Source organism: Oryzias melastigma, linkage group LG13 (assembly GCF_002922805.2).
Source record: "Oryzias melastigma strain HK-1 linkage group LG13, ASM292280v2, whole genome shotgun sequence".
Classification (NCBI taxonomy): Eukaryota; Metazoa; Chordata; class Actinopteri; order Beloniformes; family Adrianichthyidae; genus Oryzias; species Oryzias melastigma.
The window spans coordinates 17480212-17500624 of record NC_050524.1 but is presented as its reverse complement, the minus strand read 5'-3'; the positions used below and the strand labels follow the sequence as shown (position 1 = coordinate 17500624).

The 20413-nt window shown below is 40.2% G+C and overlaps 1 protein-coding gene across 3 annotated transcripts in view; it reads right to left on the bottom strand.

Annotated features, from left to right (window-relative positions):
* The window catches only part of grik4 (glutamate receptor, ionotropic, kainate 4), a 401676-nt gene that overhangs the window by 160164 nt on the left and 221099 nt on the right, over positions 1 to 20413 (bottom strand). For all 3 annotated transcript variants that reach the window (XM_036215059.1, XM_036215057.1, XM_036215058.1), the window contains exon 5: positions 17864 to 17961. In XM_036215059.1, coding sequence (XP_036070952.1) covers positions 17864 to 17961 — 98 coding nt within the window. The remainder of the gene's footprint in view (positions 1 to 17863; positions 17962 to 20413) is intronic.

Here is a 20413-nt window from a genome sequence, read left to right as displayed (position 1 = left end):
CGCTCGCCGCGTCTGCTCACCCTGACTTGGAAGTGTGCTCTTGTCCGTTTGTATATGTACGTGAGTGTGTCTTGTGCGCTATGACAGAAAGGCTGGCAGGCCTTCAGACAGAGGTTTGACAGGCGTTTAATGAGAAAGCTCTCACAGGACACAGGCTTTGCACACACAACTCCCACACTCACACACACACAGTGAGCGTCAGGGTAAAATGAACAATCTTTTCTTCGCCTGCAAAAATACCTCAACCCAATTACAACGGCCAACAAAATATTTACCTTAATTACCCAGAGCTTGCACTCTGAACTGCTTCGATTAAACACCAGACAAAAAAAAATAATAATAAAATGAAGACATTGTACATTCCATCTACCTCCTAAGCCTTCTGAATTAAAATGTGTAATTTCAGAAAGGTGTTTTACATCTGACAGACCATTAGCGAGGAGAACCCAAAACTCATTTCCCTCTGTCCAGTCCAGCAAGCATGAGAATGCCCTGTGTGTTGAGCTGACAAAACCTAAAGTCATGCTGCTACCTGACCACTGTGAATGGAACAGGAGGCAACTGAGAATCAAAGGTGGTTTGTTTTGGTGGTAACGTGTGGAGAGCAGGTATAATCAGATACACATCTGCTGGCTTAGACAGGGTCACACTTTTAGTTTAATAAAGAATAGATCAACTTTTACAGGTCTTGGAACGCCATGAAGCACAGCTGTAGTAATGTTTGTATTAGCTCTGCTCATCTGCAGTGTTGAAGTGACTCATTTACTTTGCTGCAACTGACCTGGCCATCAATTAGCACATAACACATGCTTGACAGAAGCTGTCCTGAGCTGATTTGTCCTTGAAAACAGGCTTCTCATCCAAGAGGATGGCAGCTGCTCTTTCTGTGAACTGAATTCAAGGCTCTGCGAAAGCCAAGGGAATACGATTCATTCACAATCAACTAACGTACATATATGACTAATCAAAATGTAGATAATCAGTTGTAGAAAATTAGCCAAAAGCAGAGCATGGCAGAGTCTGGAGTCTGGATTGAAGCCGCCTCTTGCAAGCCAGGGAATTATGTTGGCCACTGAGCTTTACAGAACAGATGCTGTTGGAGACGTTGTCCATCAGTCAGCAAGTGTGATGCCAAGACTGAGATACCAGAGTGGAGCTGGCTGGGGTTGTGTGTAGCAGGGTGACGTCGAATGGAGGAGCACAGGTGGTAGTCTATAATGGCAACCTGATCCCCCTTTTGGACCAGGAGGTTTACGGAGGATTGGAGAGACCAGCTGTTGGCATTCAGAAAAGGCAAAAAAAAAAAAAATCACAGGAGAGAAAAAAAAAAGAGAGATGAGATGCCGAAGATAAGTGAGGCAGAGCGTCAGTGCCGACCTATCAACAATCTCGCCCCCAACTGCCTGCTCGTCCTGCTCTCAGCCCCTACAGCCAGATCTCTATTTGTGCTCGTAATGAGCTTGCATCAGGTCCCTGCGGTCAGAGCAGAGGCAGACCAGTGATAAAGATGAAGTGGGCTGTGCATCCCATGGTGCCTTTTAGGAGACTGGAACATTGACCATGAGATCTCTATCTCATTGATCAGCCAGTTCAGGAAAAAACTTCCTTTACTCCAGAGAGGCCTGTTCCTGACTCCACTGCTCAATGTTGGAGAACAACTCTTTATAAAAAAAAAAAGTGATAATGATTTAGGACATAGTTAGGCACTTTATTATGAGCAGTTAGTTTCAAATAGAAGGCACAAATGAATGTGGGGAGCATGTTAAACAACCCTGATACCAAGAGTTTACCGACTGAAAATACCGATTTCATGAGTCAACTTGTGTTGATCACAAACACTAACAAGAAAACATTATGTTTTTTTTTTTATTTTATTTTTTTTTTAAGAACTCATAATTTCCTCCCAAACTGGTTTTATTGGAGAAAAAAAGTGTTTTCTTGGATCTAAAAGTGATACAAATCAATTTCTGTGATTGGTCATATTTTAGACGTCCAGAAAGGACCACTACTTTTGTCCCCTTAAAATAGAATGAATAAAGTATGGCCTTATGTCGACGCGAAATTAACAAGGCATCGAAACTAAAACTTAGCATTGAAAAAAAAGATTTGAAAACATAATGACAAGACTTATATTTTACAAATTACATAAAAAAAATCAATATACCTTTCAAGTCAAACTCATTTTGCATTTTTAGTCCATTACTCTTCACTGTTTTTCTGCTTTTTTAAAGCTATTTTTTTCCTACCAGTTCCATTTTCTCACACTTCTTCTACTTCACGATTATTCTTCAATCCAAAGTTTTCCTTTCTCCCAACCCCTCCATTTGAAGGGGCTTGTGCATTGCAAGTGGTGTCCAAAATATACTTTTTAATGTCCTCCCCTCCAAGCGAAGGGTTACAAACCCCTCCCCCCGCGAGTGGGTTCTGCATCGTGCTGTGCCGCGGATATGAAACGCTTTTCTTCGGAAGCAAAGAGGTTTACATTTAAATGCAAGTAATGACTTTTTGTTGTAGCATGACCTTTTCTAAGTTCTACAAACGCTGTTTTTATGTATATTCAAGTGCTGGAACTCAGCGGTAGCGTAGTTAACCGCCGACTATTGGTGACGTCATCGAGCGAAAGTGACTTCCAAAATCGGAGACATTTTTTTTCCATAACTCTCCATTTGGAGGAATAATTCTAAGGGAAGGGAGAATGAAAGAATTCCGACTGGGCCTTGCTCTCTACATATGAGCAATATGAAGCCTTCAGACTCCGCCTCTTTGCGAGTTCTAACAAAACCAGCTTTGGCATTGAAAGTAAAAGAACGGAGAGAAAACTAATATTTTGTAAAGAAAAATGGCCTTAAAAAAGAGAAAAGTAATCGACTAAAAATGCTAAATAAGTTTTCTTTGAAAAGTACATTAATTTTACTGAAGGTAATTTGTGGGTTGAAATGTAAGTATTTTCATTATTTTTCAATCCTTTTATTTTTCAATGTCAAGTTCTACTGGCATCATTATGATGTCATAAAAAAGTTGGTTGATAAATGTTTGAAAATTTTAGAATAAAACACAAAGATGCTTATGAAAAGAATTCAATTTAAATGTTTTAGACTGCTTAAAGACACCCCAATAAAAACTGTAGCATGTTTCTCATGACGGAGTACATATATAAAATGATTTAAGATTCAAGGGTATTTCTTTATTCAAATTGGAATTTATCAGAAAAAAAAAAAAACGTAGGTTGTGACTCAGCGAATGTTAAGGGTAGAACAAAGTCTGTCTTTCTGGGCTAAAATTCTAAAGCATCCACTTGCAGACAAATAGGTTTATTAGCATCTTAATTTACCTCATCTGAGCTGCCATCTGGCTCAGAACTGTACGACTGGATGACTTTGATATTAGTCACCATTTTTTTTTGCTATGCTAATGCTAGCTTGGGCTTGTGAGGTGCTACAAGCTAGCGAGAGAGAGTGTAATCAAAGGAATGATGGGAAATTAGAGGCAGCCACATTCAGCTTACAGCATTCACAATTTCATTATCACAGGTAATGCTATATATATATCGTTTTTTTTAGCTTGCCTGATTTGAATCAGTAAACATATCACTAGGTTACAATTTTACTTTTTCTTGAATCAATATTGTATAACTATCTACTTCGCCTTAGGTATTATTATTTTAAAGTCACATTCCTACTTGAGTCCAACTTTTTTCAACTCTGACTGTCTCTCCTCATTAGTAGCAGAGTTGGGTTTTTCTTTTTTTCACACCTCAGAAACCTGTCAGGGCTTACAATTATAAAAACAAAGCGACACAGAGATTTGTAGCACATTCCTGTGCTTTAACACTCTGATCATTTTAAATCCATTTTGCTTTCTGCTCACCTGGGACTCGCTCTGGTTTTCCTTGCCGTCATCTCGGCGATTAGATGAAAAGACGGCACTACCGAGTGGTAAATGTTCATGTGCGCTTACTGCTGGTGCTATTTCGGTCTACAACAAGATCAAGAGTATTTTTGGAAAAAAGATTAGCGGAGGCTAAAAGATGTAAGAGTGGCAATATTCTAATTATGACAAGTGAGAGACCAAAGAAGCACCTTTGTCTGTTGGCAGGCGGGCTAAACAGAGGGATCCTGTGTGAGCAGGTTCGAACAGAAGGTTTCAAATCCTCTGATCTAATGTGCTAACAGATGTGCATAACTTTGTGCTATCAACATAAAAGCCTCAAATTATTTCCCCGTCATGTATTACTCATCATTTGAATTCAATTACCACTTCGTTATTTGCATCAATTTTGTCACTTTGTGCCTAAACTTGCTGTTCTTCCTGTGATTTATGCTAAACAAACAGCTTGTGGGAGAAATTATTCTGCATTACACTTTGCATCACTTTGATAAATAAAGGATTTTAACAAAATATATGTGTTTTATTTGATGCAAAAAGCCCAACATTTAAAAAAAAAAAAAGATGAAGCAGGTCAAGAGCTACCCGAATTTTGTTTTATTCTGTTAGTGAAACAATCTACAATACATCCAAAGCAGGGATTTTATTGCAAACAGGCTGGTTTTATTCCTGCCAAGTTCAAGAGTGTGTTTAGCATTTAAAAAAAATCATTTTATTTTTATGAGTGCAATAAAGAATAATGAAAATCAAAGAAAAACACATTTTTCCATATATGATGACAACTTTAGAAGTACTAAATTTCATAACTTGATCTGATCATGTGTTTTAACTTTGAGGACTTATGTTGTTACTTAACAGACTCTACTTTAAATTAATTTAAACAGCAATATTGTACATTTGTTACTACTAAAACCTATCAGGAGTGGTGGTTTAGATGACCAACATGCAGAATGATTGCAAAAAAAGTTAAAAAATAAAAACTCTGAGGAAGAATACTAAAACACCTAAAATTTTAATTTGGAAAAACAAGGCAAAAATAAAATGGGGGCAAAACAAAAGGACGTGCCCGAACACAAAACAAAGCCTAGTTTCATCTAAAAGAAAAAACAAACTAAACTTTAAAGGCACCAATTCTCTCAATACTTGTTTGTTTAGATCATAGATGCTCTGACATTTCCTTCAGAAAAAAAGATTCTCTCTGCAGGATTTCATGACATGCTCAGACAGCTGGAGAAACAAAAAAAAAAGCCATGATTCCGCTGCCACCATGCATTATATACAAAAACAAGTGGATTTGTTCTTAGACTTGAAAGAAAGAATTACTGGATCTGGATGGAATAATACAATAACGCTCTCTTTTTCAGGCTCTAAGGACTATTTTCTGAAAACCTTTAAAATATTATTTCTGTAATAATATTTTTCAACTTTTCAGATACATAAAATCACCTTCTGAAGAGTAAAAGCTGAATTTATTTGAACATAAGTAATAAGAATAAAAGCCTAATCAGAATAAAAATGCTTCATGTAAACACACCAATGACCCAATCAGACTCATTCGGATGAAAAGTTCCTTCTGATTGTGATGGGTGTCGATTGTTAATCCGATTGTGTGGCATGTAAACACCTACTCTGGCTGTGGGTCATTACTGCGCTGGTTTTTACATCATGCATAGACAGCATGTAGCTTCAGAGAACGGTTCAGAGTTCTTTGTCTGCCATTGTCCTCAAAAATCCATTTTTTCTGTTACTAAAACTTTACTTAACTCTGCTCAGGGCCAAATTATGTTTTAGTAACAGAAAAAATGAACCCTGAAAGGGTTAAGCTAACCCTCACCCTTCCTCCGGGTCTGCGGCCAAGAAAAAAGTTCAGCACTGGCTGCATGTATTTGGAAAATTATGTTCAGTTTAAAAAAAAAAAATATTCGGATTGAATATGATACATTTTTTGGGGGGCTCATGTACACAGTTAAATTCTAATCTGATCTTTAATCAGATTAAAAACATTTTGCACCTAAGGATAGCATTTGTTACACAGCTTTGAAAAAGAGGGGGAAATAAATACTGGCAGGCATTTACAAACTTTAATTGCTTAATTGAAATGTTTTTGATTTGTTTTCTCAAAAAAATGCATGTTATAATAATTTAGTGATTTTTTTTAATCAAAATACTCCCTTAGCAAAACTTTAGAGAAACTTGCGATGATTAGCACTGTATTTACATTAGAGCTCATAAACTCCTGCAACAACAGAAAAGAAGAAACAACAATTTTCCAAATGTTCTGATATTCTGGTAAATCTAATGCAATAAAAGCCCTAAGTACACTAATTCTGTGTCCCAACAGATAATATCTAAATTGTTCTAAAGGGGAAAACATCTATTTAGTGCAGTATATACTGACTGCTCATTAAGTAGCACTAAAGATTTATGTTCTAATTTGAAGGAAATAGAAAAGCTCTTTAGGAGTCCAGTGAGGGAAATAAACGTGAGAACGATGATTGTTCTGAACTATAAGCCCAGCACCTGCCGCTAAACCGTTTTTACTTTTGCTTCTGAGTCTAAAATTGAATGGGTAAAATTCCCCTGCACACAGACAAATATACACAAACACACACAAACTGCGGATAGCGACCAAATCTTAATGGAAATCTTTGCTGGGTTTCTTCCTGTGTGTCTCCATGTGTGAGTGTGGTCAACTCTGAAGAACACAACGGAAAAACGGCTCATTTTAAATGTAAATGAATTCAAGAGACAATCAAAAAAAAAATGTTAGTATTAAACAAAACAAATAAACAGCATTACCGCTGTGGTTTATGAGTTTAGGTTTACAAAAAAATACTTAAATTCAAATTGCAGTTTAGGAGGTATTTATTGCCTCTACTTGGCTCTGAGCGAGCTGCAGCTTCAATTTTTCACTCCACACTACATCCTTGTCTGACGTGGCTCCTCTGCCGGGCGTGCACCATCGCAGAAAACACAGATCTGCTCTTACATCAAACTGAAGGTTGCGGCTGAAACAACCTCTGGCAATAGCTATGGAATCGCAAGTCTTCTGGGATGATCGCATTTATATTGCAGGAGTTGTAATGTGGCTGCCAAAACAACATCAGCTGCAGTAAATGAAAAAAAAAAAATCATAAACGGTAGTTTTAAAGGCACGTTACTGGGAGAGGTTGAGGGATCGGGCAGCATAAGACTAAGCAAAACGGCACTAATGTGAATCCTAACCTACAGATTTATTGTAAAATCAATATGGAGGAATTAGGGAGAGGCGAAGAAAGAGGAGCAACTGACATCAGAGTACTACCTCCCCTACTGTTACTATTGGTTTTCTTAAGAGCCAGGGATTGTGAGCTGCTACTTATTTGTTGCTGATATCAGCGGGAGAGTTAGCAGGAAGGAATATGGCAGGAAAGTGAAAGTTGGAGGGATTTAAAATAAAAAAAAGAGCAGAGAATCAGGAAATGGGACAAGAAAAATACGAAATATGAAGGAAAACTATTTAAATTTAGGAGAACGGCATAACAACATAGTAGAAAAAAAGACAGATTAATAAATAATCAAGACTCTCACTATCTGATTTATGAAATTGGAAGGAGCTGACCTTTTACCGAGTCCAAACTCTAACCAATCTATAAACAACGCTGATATGACTGCTTGGAGATAATAAGTGACAAACAAATTCCTCTGATGACTGAAATGCCATTAAATAAAAAAAGATGAATGCGTTGTGTATGAGAAGAATAGATGCCATCCTGTTCATGCAGAAAATGAGATTTTGGATTCCCAGACTCGCCGCCAAGAGATTGTTGCAGGAACATTCTGCTTGTTTTTGAACGCAGCTTGGACAGGAAAAGTGGAGGCAATTAAAAGTTAGGGCAAAGCATTAAAGAAAACCCAAAACGTGTTTGTGACTTTCATCAATGCAGCGACAGGTGTGCTTCATATTTATATAACACTGATTAATTATCAAATCATTCTAAAATTGTTTTTTAAAGGTGAATTTAATGAGCAGTTAATGACTTTTGCACTTGTAATACTTTGCAACATAAGCTAACAGTTTTGAAACGTTCATTTTTTGCACTTTGCACAAAAATATTAATACCATGACCTGGGAATTATTGTTCTGATGATCAGAGTTTTTCCTTTTTAAAACTGTACCAAAATTAAGCATTTTATGGTCATTTTACTGTGTCTCCTAAGCCATGTCTCCTTGTATTCATACTGTTCCAACATGGCGTCGCTCTTTACATATCTTGGACAACAGTAAAAAGCCTGCATGCCACCTCTAGCTATATATCTCATTGACTGCCATCTTTACAAATGGCCACTATTTTTGATTTTTCTCATGGTCAACATATTTTTCTGGAAGGAGGAATCCTGAGACACATTCAAGCCAAATGTAATGCTTCTACCACAAACTGCTTGATTTGTCTGAAAAATCAACCTAATTGGCTTCACTGATGTAAGAAAAGGGGGCGTGGTCTGCATCTGAAGGAAGACTTGGGGCGAACAAAGCGAAGTGAGAGCAGTCTCTGGGCAGTGAGGATTTCCTGGGTTGACTTGTTGGCTCATCAAGTGACAAAAAGCTTTTCTAGACTATAGTGTGTTGCTAGCACACCCTTTTTAATCACTCAGGACACACAGTGCTGGGTCAGAATCTGAGCGGGGGTTTGCTAATCACTGAATAGACACTAATGTGGCATCCTAAGGTTTGAAGGAGTAAACTACTTCACAATTATGACACAACTGAATCAACAGAGCTGCAAAATCGTTCTTTTTTTCTCTCTATCTTCAGCTATCATCTGCTGTGCTAATGTTTTAAGATTTCTTCCCCAAAAATATTCACAAGCAATCATGTGTGGCTGGGGTTTTCTGTCATGGTGTCAGCAGTGGCTCCTCCCTGGCTGTGTGCAGTAATCCTACTTCATTTCCTCCTAATAAAGCAATCATAGCAAATATGCTTGACTCTCAAAGTGTTTTGGAAGCAGAGTTAGATAAAAAAAAATGGAAAAAAAATATTTATTTTAAAGACCCGGAATTAGTTTTCTGTTTTACTTTGGCGGGTTTAGTGATGGAGCAGAAAAAAAAATCACTGCATCAGCTGGAAGGCAGGCAGTTAAAAGGCATCTTTTAGTATCCCCATGTAGATAAATTGCATTAAAACACTATCTATTTCTTACTGACCTTCTTTGGGGCATTTTTATTCCTTTCAGTGGAGCTTCAGTGACCCCCTGGCCTTCATCCAGTCTGCTTTCTTGTTTGTTTTCAGACCTCAGGCTCACCTTCCCCAAATGCAGCTGTGTGATCTGTCTCTGCTCCTACAAAATTATGGTTTTGTTCAACCAAAGCAATCTCCAGAAATCACATATAATATTAATATTCATGAATATTTGACACATGTGAAGTCGACATATTGTCCATCCTTTAGGGGGGGATGAAAGAAAGCGAGATGATTTGAAAGTGTGATCACAAACACTGGAACAGGAGTTTTATGAAACAATAAGGAATTTTAAAGAAATAATGGCTAGAGATTTGGAAACCCAAGTTTCAGGGATCTAAGCCAGGAAGCACATGATAAGCAGCAGAATCCATTTATTCAAAGCCCAAGCTAATGCTTCCTATTAGAGGATATTAGAACACCCTTCTCTGAAATCTCCAGTCTGAGGTTTGCTCACTGCAGTGTGTGAGATGGACCCAGCCTGCTGCACACACTCAGCCCTTTCACTGCATTGGCAGAGATTTCTATTAGTCCCTATTAGTGTGAAACCTAGATGGACTCAGTCCCTGTCTGTCTCCTCAGTGGAAATGGCCTCAGTAGCAGCAAGCAGCAGCAGAGCCCAGGCAGTGATTTATAGAGACCAGAAAATGATGTGCTGATCACCTAGTGGGGTCTGTCAGCTGCAATATTGCTGCTGCTGTCTCAGCCAACGAGGCGTTGTGATGCCGGCATCTGTGGCCTTTTTCACTCACGGTGAGAGATTAGGAGGTCAGTTTCAGGTATGCACGGCGGTGGGTAATGACACACAGATGCACTCGTCCTCTTCAAAGGCTCCATTCAAGGTGACATGTTTTCACAATTAATAAAGGAAGAATTAGTCACTTGTGGAAACCAGTTATGGATCTGGGAACTGCTTCTTATTAGGCGTTCTCTGTACTTTCAGTGTTTGTTTGAAACAACGCACTCTTTTAGAATGTATTGTATGCATCTTAGACATCATGACTTTCATAATAAAAAAAAATCACGTTTAACACCAGAGCTTTAGCTCCAGTGTTGACTTTCTTTTGACTACTGTAAATCTTCAATCGTTTACGGAATTATTGTAATTCCAGCAGATTCCGATGCGGAAAAAAGCAGATTTGTGTTAATATGCAACACGTTACACTAGTGATGTGCTTATGCAATCAACATAAAACAGCTATTTCTGTAAAAAAAAAAAAAAAATGGCTTTGCACAATTATGGAATTACTGAGGTGCATATCGGTGCGAAGCCAGCATTAAAAGTTTCCTTTCTCCGCATCAGAGTCAGCTGATTCATAAACAGTTGAGTTACAGTATGTCAAACAATGATGTTTATTTAGGTGTCGATGACAACATCTTTGGTGCTCTGCTGCGTTCACACTGAACAATTTGTGTCAATTCGTGTCGTACATGAAGCTGAACTCTTGTCCAAAAATGTGTTCATAAACTTGACGCTCCACATGCATGTGGGAGGAGCTCCCACCAAAAGGTTTTAGACTCATAGCTACATGGGAGCATTGACGGTTTATCTCATTTACGATGCACGAAAGACATGGATGACGTTGATGGAATAGGTTTATTATTTTTTTTTATGTTCTAAAAAAGTATCATTTAGCACGTCTCTATGTTTGGGTTCATGAGATCATTCAGAGACTCTCCCAGTACAGTGAGGTTCACATCTACTGCAGAAGCTGCACCTGAATGATGGCCGCTTTCAGCAGTACTTCTATCTCTCTGTGGCCCAGTTTGATGAATTGCTGTGCAGCATTAGTACGAGGAGGGAAAACATAAATTTAATTACAGGAAATTTTATTTTATTGTATCAATGTAAAAAAGAAAGATATTACAAAGTTCAGGAAACTATCAGCTTCTCTTCCATGTTGGTTTTTGATTGCACCATCAACACATCATGGGCCAAGCCGTGACAGTTGATGAGAAGTGTCTTCTTTGCTAATGCTTCAAATTTTTTACTTTCTGTACATTGAAATTAAACCGGACGCCCTTGATGCTCAAATCACGTTTGGAGTGAACGCAGTTTACAAGGTTCAAACTGAAAGGCTTCATCTCTCATTGCACAACAAACGGGTTCATTCTGCTGTTTTTCTCCCCCTGAACGGTCCACAGAGGTGTGCTGAAGATCATTCGCCAGCGAGGCATAGAACAAAGCTTTACGTTATTTCCCACATGGGTTGTTGGTTTTTTCTATTGTGCTATTGGATGAGCTTGTGTTTTAGAACAAGAAATGTGTTGCTCATCTCATTAAGGACGACTTTGTCATTTATGGCTGCATCTAGTTGATCCCTCTCAGCAGGAAGAGTGCCTGTGTGGAATCTCGCATCGTGCTAAACCTTCAGCGATTTATCTTATGATCCAACATAGACTAGAATTTTACAGGTCCACTGTGATCGACAAACAGTTTCACTAAATAATTACTGCTGTGGTGCCAAGGTTACATAGTTTTATTATTAACACCAGTCAAACAAATCAACATGCTTCAAAGCGTCTATGTTTTGAAAAATCAAAACTGTATTTCAAAGGCCCGACTTTCATCTTTAATGACATTAATGTGATGTTTCTGCTGGAAAATGGAATTTAATCGTTGTTGCGTTTACTATCTGTTGCAGGATTTGCTGCATCTTAAAGGTTCACCTATGAGAATACATTGATGCGATCACGCTGCAACATTAGTAAGCAAATGGCTTACTGGAGGTGGTGATCATCATTCACTTTAGCTCATTAGAGTAATCAGGAAAAGAACATGCCGATCTTTTTTTGCTCAAAAAGCTGATAAAAGCATACACAACTCCAGCAGATGGCTGTGCTGATTTGTACACCCTCAGCCTGAAATGAAGGACCTAATCTCTATCTTCAAATGCAGTAACACTAAAATTTAAATTTACATCTGTCTGAGGATTTTCTTTTAATCAAAAATGTACTGCTCTCTCAATGGAAACCATTGATGATATATGGAAACTGGACAGAGTGACCCCTCCCCCCTCACTTTACTAACAGGAAGTACCCACTGGAAAAATTATGATTGTCAGAATAACCATTCTTGCTCTGCTTACTAGATTTTGTTTAACATATTCTTATTAATCCAATTTCTTTAATGTATTTTTTTCTGCAGCACAAGTTATTCAAGTTATAAAACTCCCAATCAAAGTAGGCGGTCTCATGTCGAACACCCAAAAAGTTTGATTAACAGATTTTCCCAAGTCTGCTTTCAAGGTAGCAGAGTTGACTTTCAACAAGCTCACTCCTGATTGGCCAAACTGCCAACAACGGCGATAGGATCGCGGCGCTGAATGAACTGTACCATGCCGTCGCGGAACAACAGACGGCACATCCAGATGGCTTTGTCATTCTCGCCGGGGATTTTAATCACGCCGATCTCAAAACAGTCCTTCCAGAATTCCATCAACATGTACCTTTTCCAACAAGAGGGAACAACATTCTGGATCTTGTTTACACCCCTCACAAATCAGCCTACAAAGCGACCCCCCTCCCCCACATCGGATCATCAGACCACAACAGCATTATGCTAATACCTGCATACAGACAAAAGGTCAAAGTCGCCAAACCAGTCTGGAAGGAAGTGAGGGTGTGGCCAGAGGGAGCATCCTCTGCCCTTCAGGACTGCTTTGAAACAACAGACTGGGACATGTTTAAACAAGCTGCCACCAACAACAACGTCACAGACATTGAGGAGTACACAAACACGGTGACCTCCTACATCACCAAGTGCATCGATGACGTGACGCACAAAAAAAGCATCGTCACTCGGGCAAACCGGAAGCCATGGTTGACAGGGGACGTCAACAGGCTGTTGAGGGCCAGAGACGGGGCCTTCAGAGCAGGAGACGAAGCGGGGCTAAAAACAGCAAGAGCCAACCTGTCCCGAGGCATCAAGCAAGCAAAAAAGGACTACATGCACAAAATATCCTCCCACTTTAATGACAGCAGAGATGCACGGAGCCTGTGGCAGGGCATCCAGGCCATCACAGACTACAAGCCTGCGCCACAGACCTGTGAGAGCAGCACCCCCCTCCTCAACGACCTGAATGGCTTCTTTTCTCGTTTCGAAGCACTGAATAGCACCCACCCGCAGAAAACGCCACCCTCCCCGCACGACCAGCCCCTGTACCTGACAGCTGCCAGCGTGAAGAGGACACTCACCTCCATCAATCCACGCAAAGCTGCAGGCCCAGACAACATCCCAGGCCGTGTGCTGAAGGACTGCGCAGAGGGGCTAAAAGACGTCTTCACAGACATCTTCAATATCTCCCTGGAGCAAGCCATCGTCCCATCATGCTTCAAAGCCACCACCATCATACCGGTGCCGAAGAAACCATCACCATCCTGCTTTAATGACTACCGTCCTGTAGCACTAACGCCCATCATCATGAAGTGCTTTGAACGGCTCGTCATGACACACATCAAGTCCACACTCCCCCCCACCCTGGACCCCTTTCAGTTCGCATACCGACCCAAACGATCAACAGAGGATGCAATCTGTTCTGCTCTCCACCCAGCCCTCACCCACCTGGACAAAAAGGACTCATATGTGAGAATGCTGTTCATTGACTTCAGTTCGGCATTCAATACCATAATACCTCAACAACTCATCTCCAAACTGTACAAGCTGGGTTTCACCGCCCCCATCTGCAACTGGCTGCTAGACTTCCTCAGCCGAAGACCACAAACGGTACGTGTCGGCAACAACACCTCAAGCTCCATCACTCTGAGCACCGGGGCTCCCCAAGGCTGTGTGCTCAGCCCGCTGCTCTTCACCCTGCTGACACATGACTGCGCAACAACCCACAACACCAACCACCTGGTGAAGTTCGCAGACGACACAACTCTGGTGGGTCTCATTACCAAGGGCGATGAGACCCACTACAGGAAGGAAGTAGACCTGCTGACAACATGGTGCAGAGACAATAACCTCCAGCTAAATGTCAGCAAGACCAAGGAGATTGTTGTCGACTTCCAGAGGGGCCACACTCAACACCTGCCACTGATCATTGACGGCACTGCAGTGGAGAGAGTGACCAGCACCAAGTTTCTCGGGCTGCACATCAGTGAGGACCTGTCCTGGACCGCCAACACCACATCACTGGCAAAGAAAGCCCAGCAGCGCCTCTACTTCCTGCGGAAGCTGAAAAGGTCAAGAGCTTCACCATCCATCATGACCATGTTCTACAGAGGAACCATCGAGAGCATCATCTCCAGCTGCATCACTGTGTGGGGCGGCAGCTGCACGGACTACAACAAAAGAGCCCTGCAGCGCATAGTGAAAACAGCCAGCAAAACCATCGGAGCACCACTACCCTCCCTGCAGGACTTATACACCACCCGCCTCACCCGTAAAGCGCTGACAATTGTCAGGGATGTTCACCACCCTGCACACAACCTGTTCAGCCTCCTGCCCTCAGGGAGGAGGTACAGGAGCCTCCGCTCCCGCACCACCAGACTCAGGAACAGCTTCATTCATCAGGCTGTCAGGATGCTGAACTCCTCCCAAACTCCCCAACCACCTATCCTCCACCTGGCTCCCCCCCCGACATGAACAACGCTCGGAAACCCACATGAACAATAATGCCTGCACTACTTGTCACTTTGAACCCCCCATCTATTGTACATTTGTACATTTACATTTGTAAATTTAAATTTATTGCCTTTTCTATATTTTTATTGGTTCATGTTGTAAATTGTCTTTTCTGGGAGAGCAGGAAACGGAATTTCAATTCATTGTATGTCAGCACATATGAAGAATTGACAATAAAGTTGACTTTGACTTTGACTTTGACTTTGACTTTGGTTGCCATAGAGATGATTTGGCCCAATCACTTACTAACGTTATCAGGCTCCAACATGGTGGCTTCGGTATCTAGAAAAAAATGGCCACTGAATTGACTTCATTTCATCAGAGCTGGTAGTAAGTCAGTTTTTTGGTGATGTCATGCTCATTCGGTCCAGTTCTCTTTCACAGTCAGAGATCCATCATCCAGTTCCATCTACAACCACCAGAGGGACTCCTCACCTGAGTTTTAACCAGCCATCTCCTCATTTGTCTCCTGCCTGCCATCATCACCAGCTGGTTCTCATCATGCTCATTATCTCTGTGTCACCTCCTAGACTCGAAGTATTGTGTTTGCCTGTCATACAACTCTGAGCAGTTTATTCCTCTTTCCTTCTTGTGTTTTGACCTCTGCCTGTCTCCTGACTCCCTGCCTTGCTCCTTGTCTGACCTATTGCCTGGATTTTTGACCTCGCCTTGTTTTTGTCCTTGTCGGATCTTTTGCTATTAAAAGTTGTTGCATATGGATCTCAACGCCTCAGCCTCTTCGTTACACAATGGTTGAAGCATTGACTAAACAATACTTATGCAACAATATGGATAGGTTTTGAAACGCTCAAGAAAACACTTCTACTGAACTTTAAGAACAAAACAGTTACTGGTAGAATCTCATCATCTCAATTAGAGTGGATTTAGGAAAAAAGGAGAGTTCTTGTGTAAATAAAGCTTAATTTTTCCTCTTTAGGAATTAACACTCCACAGCGCTTTAGTGATTTTTGAGCTATGACTTCAAGGTATATATTAGAGATGGGTTTGAATCCAGTTTAATTGGATTGGATTGCCTTTAGAAGGAACGAATGGGATTTGATAAGACTGGATGATATAAATGAAAACTGACAACACATTTCTAATACCACCCACAACTGAAAAAATGAGCTTGTTTCAACACTTTTTTTTCAAAGAAAGGGATTGAGGGTAATTTTAAAAATGTTAAATAAGGTAAAAAGGTTAACTCATTTAAACAAGTTTGCAATTGGTGCATCATCTACAAAAAAAAGTCTGTTTCCATAACAACTTACCCTCCAACTGGGAAGTGAGCAAAGGGACAATAATATTTAAAACTGGTTTTTGCTCCCTATGCTAAAAGTAGACTACATCCCCCACCTCTAAAACAGACTGTTGCCAACAGGGACACATACATACAGTATGATGCTACAGACTATTAGATAGATGCTCTATTCAAGACAACCCCCTTGATGAAGTACTCTATTCATGTGTCACAAAGCATATTTGTTTACTGGGGTCACGATAACTCTTCATAGCACCAATACTCAATACAGCTCTCAATTCAGCCTGTTGAAAATCACCACTTAATCAAGTGTTACACAAGAAAAAACACAAAGATTAACTCACTACGACATCGTATGATCTTTTAATCCCTGCGCTTTCTGCCACAAAAGCCTAAGATTGGCTCAGCTTCCAAGTATTTTGTCAATATAGATAATTACTCCATCCTGTCACAATAAAAAGGAATATATAAGGACAAAATCCAACACATCAGGCCCTCGTCTGCATTGGATTAATAGACTAACAACTCAAAAATGTGAAATCCCCTGTGACTGGGTCTTTAATATTCACACAGTAGTTATCTCAGTCAGTGTTTCAAAGCAGTCGCTCCCACAAGTCGTCGCCACCAGAGGTTTTTATCAGCAGGGAGTCGCGGTCTTTCTATGGCGGTGGCAGAGTGATGTCTCATTAGAACAGCCGGCTGTACTGCAGCAGAGGACATTACAGAGACTCGGTGGATATGGGATGTCTGTTAGCGTTGAAATCCTTCTGATCAGATTCATGGAGGCAGGAGGGCGGCCTTTATGGGCCAAAAATAATGATGGCGAGTGGCGTGCAACATGATGCTAGTGAGAACTGAAAAACTGGTGAAGAGGACGCCGACAAACATCTTTAAAAATTTATGTTTGATAACAGATTATTCAACTATGTTGGTTTATTTCAGAAATTATAGTGATGAAGAAAAAAAAAAGGGGGATTTGTTTGGGCGTGAATTAAAAATGAACGGAAAGCTTCCGACACAGTGACTCCAATTGTTTCCCGTCCTGTTTGTAAGGAAGTGCAGACTCAGCAGAGGTGATGTTTTCATTACTGCCTGCTTGTCGGGAGGATCATTGAATAACTAGGAAGCTGAATCACACAATGGGTGGTTTTGATTGCAGATGCGCACATCAAAGAAAAACTGGAAAATTGGCTTTGGCACAGATCTGCCCTCTCCAAACGCTACTGCAGTTAATTATTCATTTAAAGCCAGTTCGTAGTCTTGTACAGCTCAGAAGCACTCTGGCTCCGGAGAACTGAAGACAAGATACACAATTTCCCAGAATTTTAGAAAGCCAGTCAGCATCAGCCGGAAACCCTTTTGCTGGAGAGAAGCTCTGTGGCCACACAAAGCCTTTCATGTTTGTTGTCTGGAAGCTATTTTATTTTTTCTGTTTTATGATCAGAAAATGAAATTAGATCCAAAACAAGACATTTTTTACTTGGAAATCATATATATATATATAAATTCAAGGATGTGTTTGGTAAAAAAAATCTTGTTTTTTATTTTTTCAAAAATATAAAAATACAAAATCTCATGGGTGTTTCAAACCATTTAAAGACTCATTCCAATGAAAATGGTACTTTTCATGTTTTTAACATGAGACGAGACGGGAAAGGGGGGCGGGGTTGCTTAATGCCAACAGCCACGCCCACAACTTAGAGGTGAATTTCTACAGCTGATCTGAAGAAAATGTCCTAGAAAATGCCTTTTTTGCAGAATAACTAATAATAAAAGACTAAATAAAGGAACGCTTTTAATCGATCTTTAACTTGTGGTCAAACCATAAACAGGCTGACAGGAAGATAGCAAGGAGGTAGCAGAAACTCACCTCCTTTTCTCCACATATATTGCTGATGATGGAGTTGGACGCTGGACTGGCAGAAGGACCAAGAACTGCCACTACTCCTTTAGACATGATCTGGCACACTGAGAGGGAACAGAGGGGAGAATGAGACAATGTGAGACAGCGGAAAGAAGGCACAAAAACATTTCAAAAAGCCCTCTGTGGGAAGCTGTTAAAGACTGTCTACTTTAACTAACAAAAGGACGGTTAAACTAGTGTTGTAGATAATTAGTCAGAGGGTTGATCATCTGCTTCAGAGCTTAACTAGTGGTAAATTAAGATTAATACGACATGTTCAAACACTGGGGACACAATATGAGAAAAAAAAGAGTCTGACAAAGTCACAGAATGACAGGCACAGAGAGAAGTGGGGAGACAGAAATAGAGATATCTGGAGGCTTAAAACTTCAAATCCGGCATTTGAAATATTTGCACATGAATAGGATAATATCCTCAAAAGTGACACACATCTCTTCTTGTTTCCCAAGTTTGACATGTACAAGTACTGATTTAAAGGATTTAAAGTTGAAAACATATCTTTTGACAGTAGCATTTCAGTAGAACTGAGTAGTCTGACTTGTGTACACAAGCTTTTCAAAAAGAGAATGGCTCTTGTGGTGAGTTGATAATCCTTGACTTTAAAAAAACACGCACTAATATGTGAGGTAGAAAGAGTTACAGATGTGGGCCGCTCTCTAGTGTGAGAGTACATGTCATTGGAAGTTGGTTACTGGAGCAAATGCAGAGCGGTGAATCGAATGATTAATAAGTAATCCCCATAGTCACCCAAGGGGCCTGTAGGACATGAATACAGTGCATCTTACAAGAACAACACTATGCAGATGTCTCCTCACATGTACACTGCATTCACACACACACATCTGCACCTGTCTGCATAACTTCACTGAATTATTTACCTGACTGGAAGGCAGGATGCTGCTGGTCACGGTGATACTCGTTTCATTTGCTGACTTTCAACTGGGTATAAACTGTTAAATGTATCCTGGAGGATTTCAAACAATATGTTTACTCCATCTTTTAAGTTTTGGCTTCATAAAAGTGTTGATTTACATTAACGTTATAGTACGGTTGTCAAACTCATTTTGGTTCGGGGGCCACATTCAACCGTCTGATCTCAGGTGGGCCGGACCAGTAACATTGTTACGTCCTGCTGCTGCTGTGCTGCGCCTTTTCAACATGCCCCGCCCCTCTGCTCACCTGGCAGGTGGGGCAAATCTTCTTAATTGGCACCTTAATTAGTCACTTAAGACAGAGAAGGCCTCACCAAGGGAGCAGAGCAGCAGGCTGAGGAGCTGGTTGGGTTTTAGTAGCTGGTTTGTTTTGTCCTTGTTTACCGTCTTTGAGTTTTGTTATTTTAGTTTGGGGTTAAACCTTAGTAGTCTAAGTTTGTAGGTTTTGTTTATTAGTTTTCTTTAAGTAGATTTTGGTTTTGATCTCGACGTGTCTCCTCGTCATCCTGCCTGCCATCTACCTCGACCCACGCCTGGACTCTGACTTGCCTTTGCCTTGCCCCTTTGTTCATAGTTATTAAACCTTGGTTGCTCATGAAAACGCATCTGCCTCGTCGTTACACACACCCTGAAAAGAAATGCTGATTATTTCTTGATCTCTTTCTATGCTGGTATTTATTTGTCTTTGCTTCCCCTGGTGGCAGAATTGGGCATTGCAGTAATTTCTGTAAATAGGCATATCTTGCCACAGGAATGGGTTAGAAAGTTGCTTTTTTCGTCAACATAATTAAAGTTTTTTCTTTTCGTGACTGGCCCATGTTAAACCATCTGGGGGGTCAGATGTTTGACACCCCTCTAAAGGGTCAAGGAAGTAAAAAAAAAAAAAAAACGTGTTCATGTTCGTGTACATGAGAAAGTATGTGGTGCACACAAGAAACTAAGAGGTCATTTGTGGACAGGAGACCATTTTGGAGTCAAATTCTTGAAAATAACATTATGTGAGAAGGTGGTGAATAAAAAGGAAAAAAAAAAAATTGAAGACCAGATTTGATAGAATCATTTCAGATTCATTTTTTGTGTCAGTGGTGAAGGTGTTTTCATGCCACCCAGCATTTTTAATTAATGCATCCGAGCGGGAGTTTTTCTTTTTCTTCTTTTGCCATTGGCAATCTTACTCTGTGATCTAGTTTACACCAGAGAAATAATCCACATGGACATTAATAAAGAAGTAAAATGCAGAATTGTAATAAATACAACCGATTCACTGAACATGAGACGGGCAGGAATTAACCCAGAAATAAGGAAAAAGCAATGCGAGCTTCGGTTGTTGAGGGACCATACATATTCAAAAGAGAATTGAACAAATGAAGTACATTCACAATTAAAAGGCATATGTACTTTCATTATGTTTAATAAATGTCTGTTCATTCTGGTTGACTAGCCACACTCTTCCTGCATCCGCACGCCGGAGTTATCAGCTGATGTTAATCTGTAGTTATTAATATGGAGCAGCAACATTTCCAGCAGTATTCAGACTTTTTTCTATTACAATTTAAAATCAGCT